Source organism: Notechis scutatus, chromosome 7 (assembly GCF_049901735.1).
Source record: "Notechis scutatus isolate UNSWTSFEM ecotype Mainland chromosome 7, rNotScu1.2, whole genome shotgun sequence".
NCBI lineage: Eukaryota > Metazoa > Chordata > Lepidosauria > Squamata > Elapidae > Notechis > Notechis scutatus.
The window spans coordinates 23,169,603-23,182,945 of record NC_142015.1 but is presented as its reverse complement, the minus strand read 5'-3'; the positions used below and the strand labels follow the sequence as shown (position 1 = coordinate 23,182,945).

Below are 13,343 nucleotides of genomic sequence, written 5' to 3'. Positions count from 1 at the left end.
CCTGTGTATACAGGAGGAATATGAACAAGATGGCCGAGAAGTTCTGAACCATCCAATAAACGATTGTAAAAGGAAGCACTTCAACTTTGAATAGATGTGCAAAACCTAAGAACTTCTGCAACATAACAAGATTTTCTATTTGGGGAGGGGGTGGAGAAGCCACTTTTGGCATCGTTCCTTAAATACCATAAGGATATCAGAAGAACCCTACAAGATTAGACTAGGAACCTATCTAAACCAGCGGCCCTCAACCTTTTGGGCACTGGGTACCGATTCCATGGAGAAAGGTTTTTCTGTGGACCAGAGGAGGTGTGGTTTCGTGTGTTGCCTGCACCCTATGGATGGGGCTTGCACGGCGCAGTTTCTGACATGTCGTGGCCCGGTGCCAGTCTATAGACCTGGAGTTGGGCATCCCTGATCTAGACCAACTATTTGCTTTCACTTTGGCCCAGCAAGTGCCCATAAGGAAATCCCAAATCTGATACGCAACAGCAATTCTCTGCATATGCACCATGGCAATTGAAGTAGGAAACCAATTAAGTACGAGCCAACAGTGTGTGGCGGCAGCCCAAAAAGCCAATGCCATCCTAAGTTGCATTAACAGAGGGATTCAATCAAGATCAAGGGAGGTACTAATACCACTCTATAAAGCCTTAGTAAGACCACACCTAGAGTATTGCATCCAGTTTTGGCCACCACACTATAAAAAAGATGTGGAGACTCTGGAAAGAGTGCAGAGAAGAGCAATCAGGATGATTAAGGGGACTGGAGACTAAAATATATGATGAACAGTTGCAGGAACTGGACATGGCTAGTCTAGCAAAGAGAAGGACCAGGGGAGACATGATAGCAGTCTTCCAATATTTGAGGGGCTGCCACAGCCTTTTTCAGCGTGATGTGGTTACGTGACCACGTTTTATGATGCTTTTGCTGTAAACCAATGCTTCTCCAGCGTTTTGCAAAACCATGCCTATCGTGAACCATGGGTTCACTTAATGACTTTAGTATTTGCTTAATGACTGCCCACCCCCCCGCCAATTTCTGCAGCCAACCATCATGACATACAACCGTAACGGGCAGGCTCCATTACGGTCGTATGTTGAGGATTACCCGTATACACTATGATGTTTCAAAATAGCCTGTTCCCCATGTTAAAACAAAAGATCCTTTTTTTTCAGAATAAAAGCCGGAAGTAACAGGAATAATTAAGCTCTGTTGGGGTTATGTATTGTTTCTATGGAGGAGGAATGAATAGGCAAGCACATACAGGTGCATGCCTGCCCATAAATTAGGTGTAGGTGAAAAGCCGTGTCTCACATTTCACAAACGGAGCTGTTGAAATTTCCCCATTCCTTCTTTTCATTCTTTTTCCCTGGATCTTTAAGGCATTATCCAATCAGACTTTGCAAAAAATTGTATTCATGCCTGTCCTGAATAAAGCAAAATTGGATATATATATTATCGCATTTCCTGATAAGGAAATTCCTCCCCTATTGAGCTTGTCATCTGCATCTCTATAACTGTCTGGTTTGCTTCTGCAACCCAACAAGATAGACACAAACTCCAGAGAGTAATTAGGACTGTAGAAAAAACAATTACTACCAACCTGCCTTCCATCAAGGACCTGTATACTGCATGAGTCAAAAAGATGGCTGTGAAAATATCGACAGACCCCTCACATCCTGGACATAAACTGTTTCAACACCTACCCTCAAAACGACGCTATAGAGCACTGCACACCAGAACAACTAGACACAAGGGGAGTTTTTCCCCAAATACCATCACTCTGCTAAACAAATAATTCCCACAACACTGTCCAACTATTTGCTAAGTCTGCATTTCTATTACTATTAATCTTCTCATCACTCCTTATCACCCCTCCCCTCCCACTTGTGACTGTATGACTGTAACTTTGTCGCTTGTATCCTTACGATCTATATTGACTGTTTCCTAATATGATTTGATTGCTTATTGAACCCTACGACTATTATTAATTGTTGGAACTTATGATTCTTGACGAATGTATCTTTTCTTTTATGTATACACTGAGAGCATTTGCACCAAGACAAATTCCTTGTGTGTCCAATCACAGTTGGCCAATAAAGAATTCTATTCTATTCTATTCTATTCTATTCTATTCTATTCTATTCTATTCTATTCTATTCTATTCTATTCTATTCTATTCTATTCTATTCTATTCTATTCTATTCTATAAGGGAGACAGAATTGCCCATTAAGATCTTCTTTGCAAAAACAGAATGTCTCACTTGAGTATTGGATAGCGGCTACGACACTGTCGTCAGCTCCGGAAGCAAAACAAAATATTTTTTCCCCCCATTGTCCCGGCTGTTGGGACTTGTAGCCCACGAAACCACAGGAAGCCCACGAAACCAAGGGTCCTGTCCATGGCATGCCAGCCTGCGGGCCACGTAGACGGCATGCAAAACCACACCCCCTCCAGTCCACAGGAAAACCTCTCTCCACGGAACCGGTGCCCGAAAGGTTGGGGACCACTGGACTAAACCACCACCCAAATTCCTTTCTCTTCCAATTAGAGATGGCTCAAAGTGGCAAAAAAAAAACCCCACCAAAAAAAAAAACAGGTTTCTTGGCTCCAAGACAAGGGTGCCCAACCTTGGCCACTGTGAGACTAGTGAACTTCAACTCCCAGAATTCCCCAGCCGGTTTCACCGGCTGGGGAATTCTGGGAATTGAAGTCCACAGGTCTTTAAAGTTGCCAAAGTTGACGCCTCTCTGTTCTGAGACTTTTGTGACGTCCTTCCAAAGGACAGAATTTGGGGGCCATCTGATTGGATAGGAGATGATCTTTTGACCCAAGGTCTTTCTACATTTCTAGTAAAAAGAGGCTGACTCTGTTCGTTTTGTTTACTTCTCGGTTGTAAGTTTTCGTTTAATTGTCCTCTTCTTTCTTCCATGTCTTTTTTTTCTTCCCTATTTCCCCCCCCTTTTTTTTTCCACTTCGCCACCAAGCACCTATCTAAAACCATCTTTCTTTTTAACTCCATTCGGTTCCTTCCTGTTTGCAACCAATAAATTGGACCCTGGAAAAATAGAAGATTCTATTCAGCTGCACGCTTCCCAAAAGAGCACTTTGTACATGACTCTCTGTAGTCTTTTTTTTTCTCCCAAGTGGTACGGTGGCCTAGAGGCGGAACTCTTGCCTCACAATCAAGAGGCTGTGAGTTCGATCCTAGATAGAGGCAGACATTTCTCTCTCTGGGCATGATGAGAATATATCTGCTGAACAAAACTCTCCATGGGTGACAGGAAGGGCACCCGGCCATTAAAATACTCAGCTCCATTCAGTTGCCCAGACTGCACCGGCAAGGGATTATGGAGTCATTAAAAGAAGATGATGACGCAAGTTCAGGAATAGGCAAGGTTTTAGGGTCAGTTAATGCATTGGCAATATTTAAATAAGATTGTGAGTTCTTCTTAAAATAGCTGCTGTGATTGAAATGGCCAGTCAATCAAAATATCCATTGACCAGAAGCCAGACAGTTGAAATTATATCTCGCCATCATAGGTAGTTTATCAGGATACTCAGTCGCTTTCCTGTATTATTTAGATTCTTAAAGGTTAAAGGCAGGAAGAGGCCAGGAAACCTGGCATGTTTCAAAGGAGGAGACCATCCTTGGCATGAATACGGATGATCTCATTGTCCCCAAAGGAACAGAGATGTTTCCTGCCCAAGAGCCAGGATGGTGCAGTGGTTAGAATGCAGTATTGCAGGCTAACTCTGCTGATGGCCGGCAGTTCGATCCTGACCAACTCAATATGCAAACGTTATAAACCACTTGTAAGAGATTGACTCAGCTATCCGTCCTTCCAAAGTCAGAAAATGAGGAGCCAGATTGTCAGGGCTCCAACAAATCCACCCCCACTCAAATCACAAGTCTCTAACCACATCTCTCATAAAAAATAAAATTTATTAGAAGTGGCCATGTTGGTGTTAGCTGGATGCAGACGATACTAAAATACATCATTCATTTCCCTCTTGCCCCTGCTCTTCCCCCACCCCCTGGATGTATATTCTCCAATGGGACACATCCATAGCCAAGAGTCATCAATCATGCTCTCCAGTAATATTCTTGCACTCCGACAACTTTGGGCTGCCAGAGTGATTATCTAGGCACTTAAGGAATGCACTGTTTCCCCCCACTCCCTTTTTCTGGCAGCTAAAAAGCCAAAGGAGTATCTTTTTAGTTGACACAGATTGCTGGCTCAGGAATTCTGGGAGTTGAAGTCCACCAGTCATACAAGGGCCCTCCCCTGGTCTAGACCAACCTCCTTGGAATGGGCCTTGATCCTCATTGAATTGGGAATCTTTAATCTTATGTGGCGCAGAAGGAAGACATCTTCCTTCAAAACCTTTTGAATTGCTTCTTCCTCTTTCCTTCTCACCTTCACATTCCAGAGGTGTTCTGCTTCCTCCAATATAAAACTTTATGGCTAGGGAGATGAAGCAGTTTTGGAACTCCATGTTCTGACGTATCAATGATTGACCTTAAGAGTCTTTCATCAACCCCCTTATGAATAATTAAAAGCCACCCACAACCAGGCACTGTATAGCCATAGCTATTAGACTTATATACCACTTCACAGTGCTTTCCAGCCCTGTCTAAGTGGTTTACAGTTTTGCCCCCCCCAACAATCGGGGTCCTCATTTTATTTACTTTGGAAGGATGGAAGGCTGAGTTAACCTTGAGCCAGTCAGGATCGAACTGCTGCTGTGAGCAGAATCAGCCTGCAATATTGCATTCTAACCACTGGGAAGGAAGGGAAGGAAGGGAAGGGAAGGAAGGGAAGAGAAGGAAGGAAGGAAGGAAGGAAGGAAGGAAGGAAGGAAGGAAGGAAGGAAGGAAGGAAGGAAGGAAGGAAGATAGCAAAAGCACTTAGATTTATATACTGCTTCATAGTGCTTTACAGCCTCCCCTAAGCAATTAAAAAGGTCAGCCTCTTGCCCCCAACCATTTGGGTCCTCATTTTACCGACCTCGGAAGGATGGAAGGCTGAACCAACCTTGAACCGGTCAGGATCAAACTCCTGACTGTGGACAGAGTTAGCCTGAAATACAGCATTCTAACCACAGTTCTTATAAAAACACTTATAAATATACAACGCGTAAAACAGCCCAGTGCTTGCATTCTGGAGAGAGAGAGAGAGGTTCCCCGAGGATGGGCTCCAGCATAAGTCCAAAACCTTGCAAGAATAAACCTTTGGTCCCGATGACTGACTTCGATTAGATCCTGCAACATTAAACACGTACATGTACTTTCCTCCGTGTTTGACTTCTCTTTCTCACAGGCTGTCATGGCGCTCTGTTGCCAACAGAGGGAGCCCTTTCCTAGCCTATCCGGCCCCGCTAAGCAAGCTTGATGCAACTTTTACACCAACCCGTATCCTTATTTCACCCACAGCTCGGTGCCTGATGTACAAGCAAGGAAAATATTTTTGAGTCCACAGAAAAGATTTTCCTTTGAGAGAGTAATCCCACCCTTTGGAATGCAACATTGGGGCATGCAGAGGGTTTGTAAGGGCCTATTGTTGTAAGGGCCTGATTTTATTCCCCTGGAGAATCTCCTGCTTCCCCAGTCAATTCACGGGGAAGACTAACATGCTTGCTGGTTTAAGCAGAGCTGGTATTCAGTCAGTTCTGACCAGTTCTGGAGAACCGGTAGCAGAAATTTGGAGTAGTTCAGAGAACCAGCAAATCCCACTTCTGACTGGCCCCGCCAACCCCATCTCTTCTCTGCCTCCCCAGTCCCGGCTGATTGGCTGAGTCTTCTTTGGTTGCCCTGCACAGGAGAAAGCAGCTGGAAGCACAGCTGGAAAGCAGGTTAGTGGGGTGGGGGAAGGAATGGGATTTTGCAGTAACCTTCCCCCTGGAGTGGGGAGGGAATGGAGAGTTTACATTATCCTTCCCCTGCCATGCCCACCAAGCCACCCAGAGCCTCTGTCCAGACCCTGCACTTATCTGCATCCCAAACGGGCTGTGTGGAGACTCCTGGGTGGATAGGGCCAGATGGTCGGTTCAACTACCGATTTGGCAAACCAGATATAAATTTAACATCCGGCTCGGGCGAACCAGTCCAAACCGGTTGAATCCCACCCCTGTCCTTGGTACTTTCTGAGCTTGGTTGTTTCCTTGTAGATGTTTCATGACCCAACTAGGTAATCCTCATCAATGTATGTCAGCAAGATGTCTGCAAGACAACCAACCAAATTCAGAAAGCACCAAGGATCTCATAATTCGATCCTGACTGAGGACTCACCTCGGGGGTTCATTTTTCATATGCCCCCCAAAATGTCAAGAGTGGAATTATCAGAACTGAAGGAGCCATCAGGGGCTCCAGGAAATGGAATAGAGGAATCTGTGACCCTTCAGGAGTGGCTCTAAGATCCCTCACCATTTTCCATGAGGACAATGGGCGCAGCCATCTGGATTGGCCAGACTGGTACTTCTCCAGACAGGTGATAGGTTGCTCTGAGTCTGCCCTTCTAAAAGATTGCTGGATCCTGGGAATGTTAAGGCACCGAGTTGCATTTCTTGAGATTCCTGGATCTTGGAATCTATTTGCTCCTCTGCCTATTGGATAATCGATATGGGAAGTTCTCACTGGCATTGCTTCACCGGTCTCAGCAAACCGACCCGACCCCTCGGGATGTAAACAGATGGAGAGTTGAAGCAAACTAACCAGAGTTGCTCTCCTGGGATCCTGATCATGTGAAGAAACTCACAGCCTCGACCCAGGTAAAACCCAGGGAGTCCTTGACTTACAATGGTTCATTTAGTGACCGCTAAAAGTTAACAATGGCGCTGTGAAAAAAAGCGATGTGTGGCTGTTTTTCAGACCTATGACCTTGGCAGCCTCCTCATGGTCACATGATCAAAATTCAGACGCCTGGCCACTGGTATGTACCTAAGTAAACAATTGCAGTGTTCTGGAGAATCATGTGATCCAGTGGTGGGATTCAATTTTTATTGGTGGGCGCTTGGCGGGCGTGGTGTGGCTTGGTGGGCATGGCAGGGGAAGGTTACTCTAAAATCCTCATTCCCTCCCCACCCCACTAACCTGCTTTCCAGCTCCGTCCTCCTGTGCAGGGCAACCAAAAAAGACCCAGCCAATCAGCTGGGACTTAGGAGGCAGAGAATAGATGCGGGCGGGGCCAATCAGAGGTGGCATTTGCCAGTTCTCCGAACTACTCCAAATTTCCGCTACTGGTTCTCCAGAACTGGTCAGGACCTGCTGAATACCCACCTCTGACGTTTTGTGTCCTTTTGACAAGCAGAAGTCCACAGCCGTGTTACTAACTTTATCAACTGCAGCAATTCGCTTACCGTGGTGATAAAGCTCATAAAATGGGGCACAGCTCACTTAACAAATGTTTCGCTTAATGACAGAAATGGTTTAACCTTTACAGATGTATTCAATTGCACCTAACTGGCCAAGCTCTGTGGAGTTCAGAGCCACGAAAACTCACAATTTAGGAGATGCTGTAAAATGCTGTGGCATTGTTAGAATATATTTTCCTTTTATCCCTCGGTCCCTATAGTTTTTCTCTACTACATCTGGCCTTTCACCCTCATGCGTAGATATCCTGGCTTTATATCCTCTCCACCTTTAAAACTATAAAAGTTCCTTTCCTTTCCTTTCCTTTCCTTTCTAATGTTTTCACGGTTTTCTTTTCTTTTCTTTTTTTTCCAGTATGACAGATTAAACCTGATCAAAGTAAGAACTTGATTCTCTCTTGTTTTCCTCAATACGCCCTTCCCGGTTTTCCTTTTCTCTTTTTTTCCTTCTTCCTCCTTCGTCCTTCCCTTACTTGAATCAGAAAAACTTAGAGAATCGATTCAGAAAGTCACTCCCGTGGTGGGAGGGACAGGCTTCAGCGAGAATCTCTGCTAGGACTGAGTCAATCTTTGCTCAGACTGAAGGCAGGGCAAGAAACAATGGATGGAAACTAATCAAGGAGAGAAGCAACGTGGAACTAAGGAGGAATTTCCTGAAAATTTCCTAATCAGTGGAACAACTTGCCTTCAGAAGTTGTGAATGCTCCAACACTGGAAGTTTTTAAGAAGAGACTGGACAGCTATTTATCTGGCAAGGGTGTCCAACCTTGGCCACTTGAAGATTCGTAGACTTCAACTCCAGAATTCTTCAGCAGGAATCCTGGGAGTTGAAATCCATAAGTTTTCACCTTGCCAAGGTTGGACACCCCCGGTACAGGATCCTGAGAGTTGTATTTGAAGACCTCCAAAGTTCCTTCCAATTCTTCTTCAGGGACCCTTGGAAGTTGATTCGACAAATTCTTCCTTGAAACCCAGATTTCTTCCCAGCTCATCCTGTCTTTTAGGTCTTGCGCTGATCCAACTGCCCAACTAAACATTCTCGGCCTTCTTTGCAAGAAAGGCACCCAAGTTCCTGGCAATTATAGCCACCCATTTCTTTGTCTTCTGCACATCGATAGGAATGCTGTGGCTCAGTGGCTAAGACGCTGAGCTTGTCGATCAGAAAGGTTGGCAGGTTGGCGGTTCGAATCCCTAGCGCCGCATTATGGAGTGAGCTCCTGTTACTTGTCCCGGCTTCTGCCAACCTGGCAGTTCGAAAGCACGTAAAAAACGCAAGTAGAGAAATAGGGACCACCTTTGGTGGGAAGGGAACAGCGTTCCATGCACCTTTGAAGGAATTTAGTCATGCCAGCCACACGACCACGGAGACATCTTCAGACAGCGTTGGCTGTTCGGCTTTGTAACAGAGATGAGCACCGCCCCCTAGAGCCGGAAACGACTAGCACATATGTGCAAGGGGAACCTTTACCTTTAACAACCTTTACCTTACCTTTACCTTTTCAACATAATCTTGCCTAAGAGTTTCAATGACTCTTCGATATACTGCTTATATAAATTCCAATTTGACAACTAATCGGATGTTTAAATTAAACCAATGGACTCAGTTAACAAAGGATTTTATCGTTCAAATTCAAAACAGACATTTGGATTCTGTTGAGAAAATGGATACGGCATCTTTTACAGTGTCATAAGTTTCTGGTGATAACATTAGAAGATAGTCATCTTTATGATACCGTAGATGGGTCATTTACCTGCCTGTATTTCACCATCTCTAGCGTGCCCTTTTACCTTTTTATACGTTCTGCATTTTTTTTCTTGTTTTTTTTTAATCCTCAGTTTAAAGTAGTAACCATCAGTGCTTGGTTTCGTTCTTTGCTTGGTTTCCGTTGTAGGTTTTAGCTTTTCGTGTGTGTGTGTGTGTGTGTGTGTGTAGGTTGTTTGCTTCTTAGTTAGATTATTGTTGCTATGTGTTTGTGTTGTATGCTGCTCAGTGTCACCCTAAATTGAGTGGCTTTATAAATGCCAAAATAAGTAAATAAACAACTGCAACCTTAAAATATACTTGAAGTTATCCCTGTCCTCCCATCTTAACTTTTAATGTTCAAAGTTTTTGTTGTTGTTTTTATGAAGTCCTAAGCTGCCCATAGTTGCTTAACAATGGGATGGGCAGTGTATAAATTTAACAAATAATAAATACATAAAAATAAATAAAATAATAATAATAATAATTTTATTTATTTATTCAGTCATCCAGACAGCATCACAAAAACAACAGCAGAGCCCAAAATTCACCAAGAAAGTTGCAAAATTTAAATAGCAAACTTCAACTTAAAAAAGCCTAGGGTGCTACTGTTAATTGGCTGGCAATGCCAGGGTTTTCTTTTAAAATAAGCATTGTCCCAGAACATAAATTTGACCATTTGTATACAATTTTATTTATTATTTTATTTTATTCTATTTCATTTTATTTTATTTTATTTTATTTTATTTTTTTCTATTCTATTATTTTATTCTTTTTTATTCTTTTATTTCTATTCTATTCTATTCTATTCTATTCTATTCTATCCTATTCTATTCTATTCTATTCCATTCTATTCCATTCCATTCCATTCCATTCCTATTCCTTCATTCTATTCTATTCTATTCTATTCTATTCTATTCTATTCTATCCTATCCTATCCTATCCTATCCTATCCTATCCTATCCTATCCTATCCTATCCCATCCCATCCCATCCCATCCCATCCCATCCTATTCTTCATTGCAATACCTATTCTATTTTATTCTTCTTTTAAAAATTTTATTCTATTTTAATTTTTATTCTATTTTAATTTTATTTTTTTATTACCTATGTGCCACCCACCTCATCTAGAGGTGATTCCGGCCAGCTGACAAACATTAAAAGAACTGTCTTTAAATCGGGTCAAAAGAGAACCACCTCAAATAGAATTCTTTGGCAGGGGTGTTCTTGGTAGGGAGTCTTCATACAAGACACCATCCCTAAAAGCTCCTCCTTGCTAATCAGATCCAAAACTAGCAGTTAAGCTCTAGTTGCAACCCACGAGGCCAAACCAAATAAGACATCAGAGCGAAAGCATTTGAAATCCACCCAAGGGAGGGGAAGTCTTTATATACTGTATATAAAGACTTGCGGTCATGAAGAAAAGCACCTTGTTTGTTTCTCCCACCTGCAGTTTCTAATGTCAGAAGGGACATTAATCTGTGCTTAAAAAAACAATCTCAGGAATCGACTCTCAAAAGAGATCTTTTGGGATCTCAAAAAATGAACACTCTAAAACACAGGAGAATGACCGGGAGCCAAAACTTTTGGAAATAAACAAGGATGGGGCACATTCCCTAAAGCCTATCCTTTGGATAACTTTCATTTCTGAATATTTCTCCAAGGTGGATCCGAGGGCTGGAACCGATCAACAAAATAGAGTGTATTTCATCCTAGTTCATCTGAAATCCACACTGAAGCTGACACAAGCACCATCTTAGCTCAGAGGTCTCCAAACTTGGCAACTTTAAGACTTGTGGACTTCAGCTCTCAGAATTCTCCAGCCAGCATAGCAAGTTTGGGGAGCCCTACCTGAGCTCTTGCTGGCTAGGGACCCCTACCTTGGCTATGCTGGCTGGAGAATTCTGGGAGTTGAAGTCTACAAGTCTTAAAGTTGCCAAGTTTGGGGACTCCTACCTTAGCTCTTGGGAGTCTGAGAGCTGAGTTGGAAATCAGTGTTGGCTTTCAAGCTGGATGGCTCTGGCTCCCTTCTCCCTACTACATTTTGACTGTCTTTCTCAACCTGAATTTGCCTACTTTTTTTTTTCAAGGTTGCCACATTCAGCCAGGCTGAATCATCCTTTGTTTCAGGCTGAAAGAGACTGAGCTGAGATCTATGTGAAGCTGTTCTCATCTGAACAGCCCAAGAAACTGTCTGTGTCTATTGTTTGCTTAAGTAAACAGAAGTGAATGTGGGCTTAACTGTGGAAGGTATGTTTCCCTCCCCAAACTCGCCCAAACCCCAGAAGTACTCTATAACTTTAGAAAAAAGAGGCCATCCCAACTGGTTGTCTGTGTTGACTTTTTCTCTGTAGCAACAACGATGCCTAAGAAACATCAAGACATAAACATGATTTAAACCACAGAGTTGAAGAAGTTGATGAATAGATGCCTTTTAGACACAAACACCATCACACAGAGAATTGGGTGGTACCTAACTGTGTCATCTAACACTCCCTTCAATTCTGCCCAGGTTTTTATCTGAGCCTTTATTCTCCTTCAGGCAGAAAACACAACCAAGAATTTTACACAACACCGGACGTGTTCTGACAATCAGATTAAATCTCAAAAAGTTCTCTTCGAGGGCACCCACTTCCTGCCGTTTATATAACTTGTATACTACACTGCAAGCCCCACAGATAAATAAATGTAAGATAATTGGCCGTATCATTTCTGTAAATTAAATTAATATCTGAAATGAGTAAGGAACAGGACCCATTTTCGAAGTCTGCACAACATATCCGATTGAACTTCTAGTGTTGCAACACAGGTTCTAGCTTTAAAATGCGTAGTTATAGTCTCTTGTGTCCCTCCTATTGTGTATTTGGCGTTTGATATAAAAACTCAAAAATGAAAGCCAGTTGATCAGTGCTTGGATTTTCCTGATTTAGAAAGAAATTCTGAGTGTAAATGACGTTCCTGGGTAAGACTTGGGACCAGTTGCTGTTGACAATCTATGTTCTAATTTGGCCAACAAGTTGTGATTAAAAATCTGCAAGTCCATTCTACAAACCATGAAGTTCTATTTTGTTTCTCCATCATGTCTAGTTTCACAGATGTTAGCCAACACTTGGCATAACATTTCCAAAGTTTTAGGTGGTTGTCAAGTTTCCCTCCACCCTCATTCTTCTTCCTTTGCCTGCTCCTGAAATTTCCATACTAATTGTGTGTGTTTTTTCCTGTTTGTTATTTTTATTTTCTCTTCACAGAAAAGCCAGAGTTGGTACAATGTAAGTATTTCAGCTTTTTCATGTATGTATGTATGTATGTATGTATGTATGTATGTATGTATGTATGTATATACATATATGTATGTATATTGTTGCTTGCATGAAGGGAAGATAGTTGGGCAGATATGAGCTTTTGCAATTTCACTCTTCAACATGAAAAGAAGGATACATGAAATGAGTGCAGATTTGGGAGTCGCCATGGATATTAGCTTTTTATTAGCAAGAACCATATATTAAATCATAGATATTCTTCTGCGTAGAAAGCCCCTTGTGACTGCTAGATCCTTAGTCTGTGGTTGCAAAACATCAAAAGGAATCACATGGTCTCTTTTCTAACGAGCCCATTTTATTCAAGTTTTTCTGATTCATTGCGCCTCTGATAAAATAAGCTGCAGCATAAGAAAACTTTAATAACACTTTTAATCAAATTTGCTAGGCAGATAAGGAGCTACCTAACACCTCTTGAATTTTTTGCTAAGTCCTTAGAAAATGGCAAGTTTTATCGAGCCCAAAGAGACAGGAAATCAGACGCAGAATAAGCGGGTGTATTCAGAAGGGAACTAATGTTATGTTTTATACAATTTTTAATACGCTCTTTTCCTTTTGTCCCTGAATTTTCTGTTTTCCACATCTAAGGGTGTTATATAGGAAATACTGATGGATTGACTTTCATAAACATACATTAAATGTATGTTGGGGGCCTGGTTGGGTTCTTTTCCTGGGGAAAAAACACATGGAGAATTCTGGATCTAAATAGAAAAAACATTTGTTAGTTATTTTCACTCCATGCAGCGTCTTACATTTTAGCCGAGACACCAGCAAACCTTCCCCCCTCTGCCCCCCATATGTGGTCTTAATCCCTTAAATATTGAAGCAACAAGTTTCTTTATTTTAACTTTTGGTTGAATAACTTGACCTCTTCTGAAGCTTTAAATCATGCTTTGTACAAAACAGGAGAT

The 13,343-nt window shown here is 42.3% G+C and overlaps 1 protein-coding gene across 13 annotated transcripts in view; it reads left to right on the top strand.

Moving 5' to 3' along the window:
* The window catches only part of GRAMD1B (GRAM domain containing 1B), a 130,319-nt gene that overhangs the window by 82,985 nt on the left and 33,991 nt on the right, over positions 1-13,343 (top strand). For 9 of the 13 annotated variants that reach the window (XM_087970120.1, XM_087970122.1, XM_087970121.1 and 6 more), the window contains 2 exons: positions 7,731-7,754; positions 12,364-12,384. In XM_087970120.1, coding sequence (XP_087826246.1) covers positions 7,731-7,754; positions 12,364-12,384 — 45 coding nt within the window. The remainder of the gene's footprint in view (positions 1-7,730; positions 7,755-12,363; positions 12,385-13,343) is intronic. The other 4 variants (XM_087970123.1, XM_087970125.1, XM_087970124.1 and 1 more) reach the window with 1 other exon arrangement.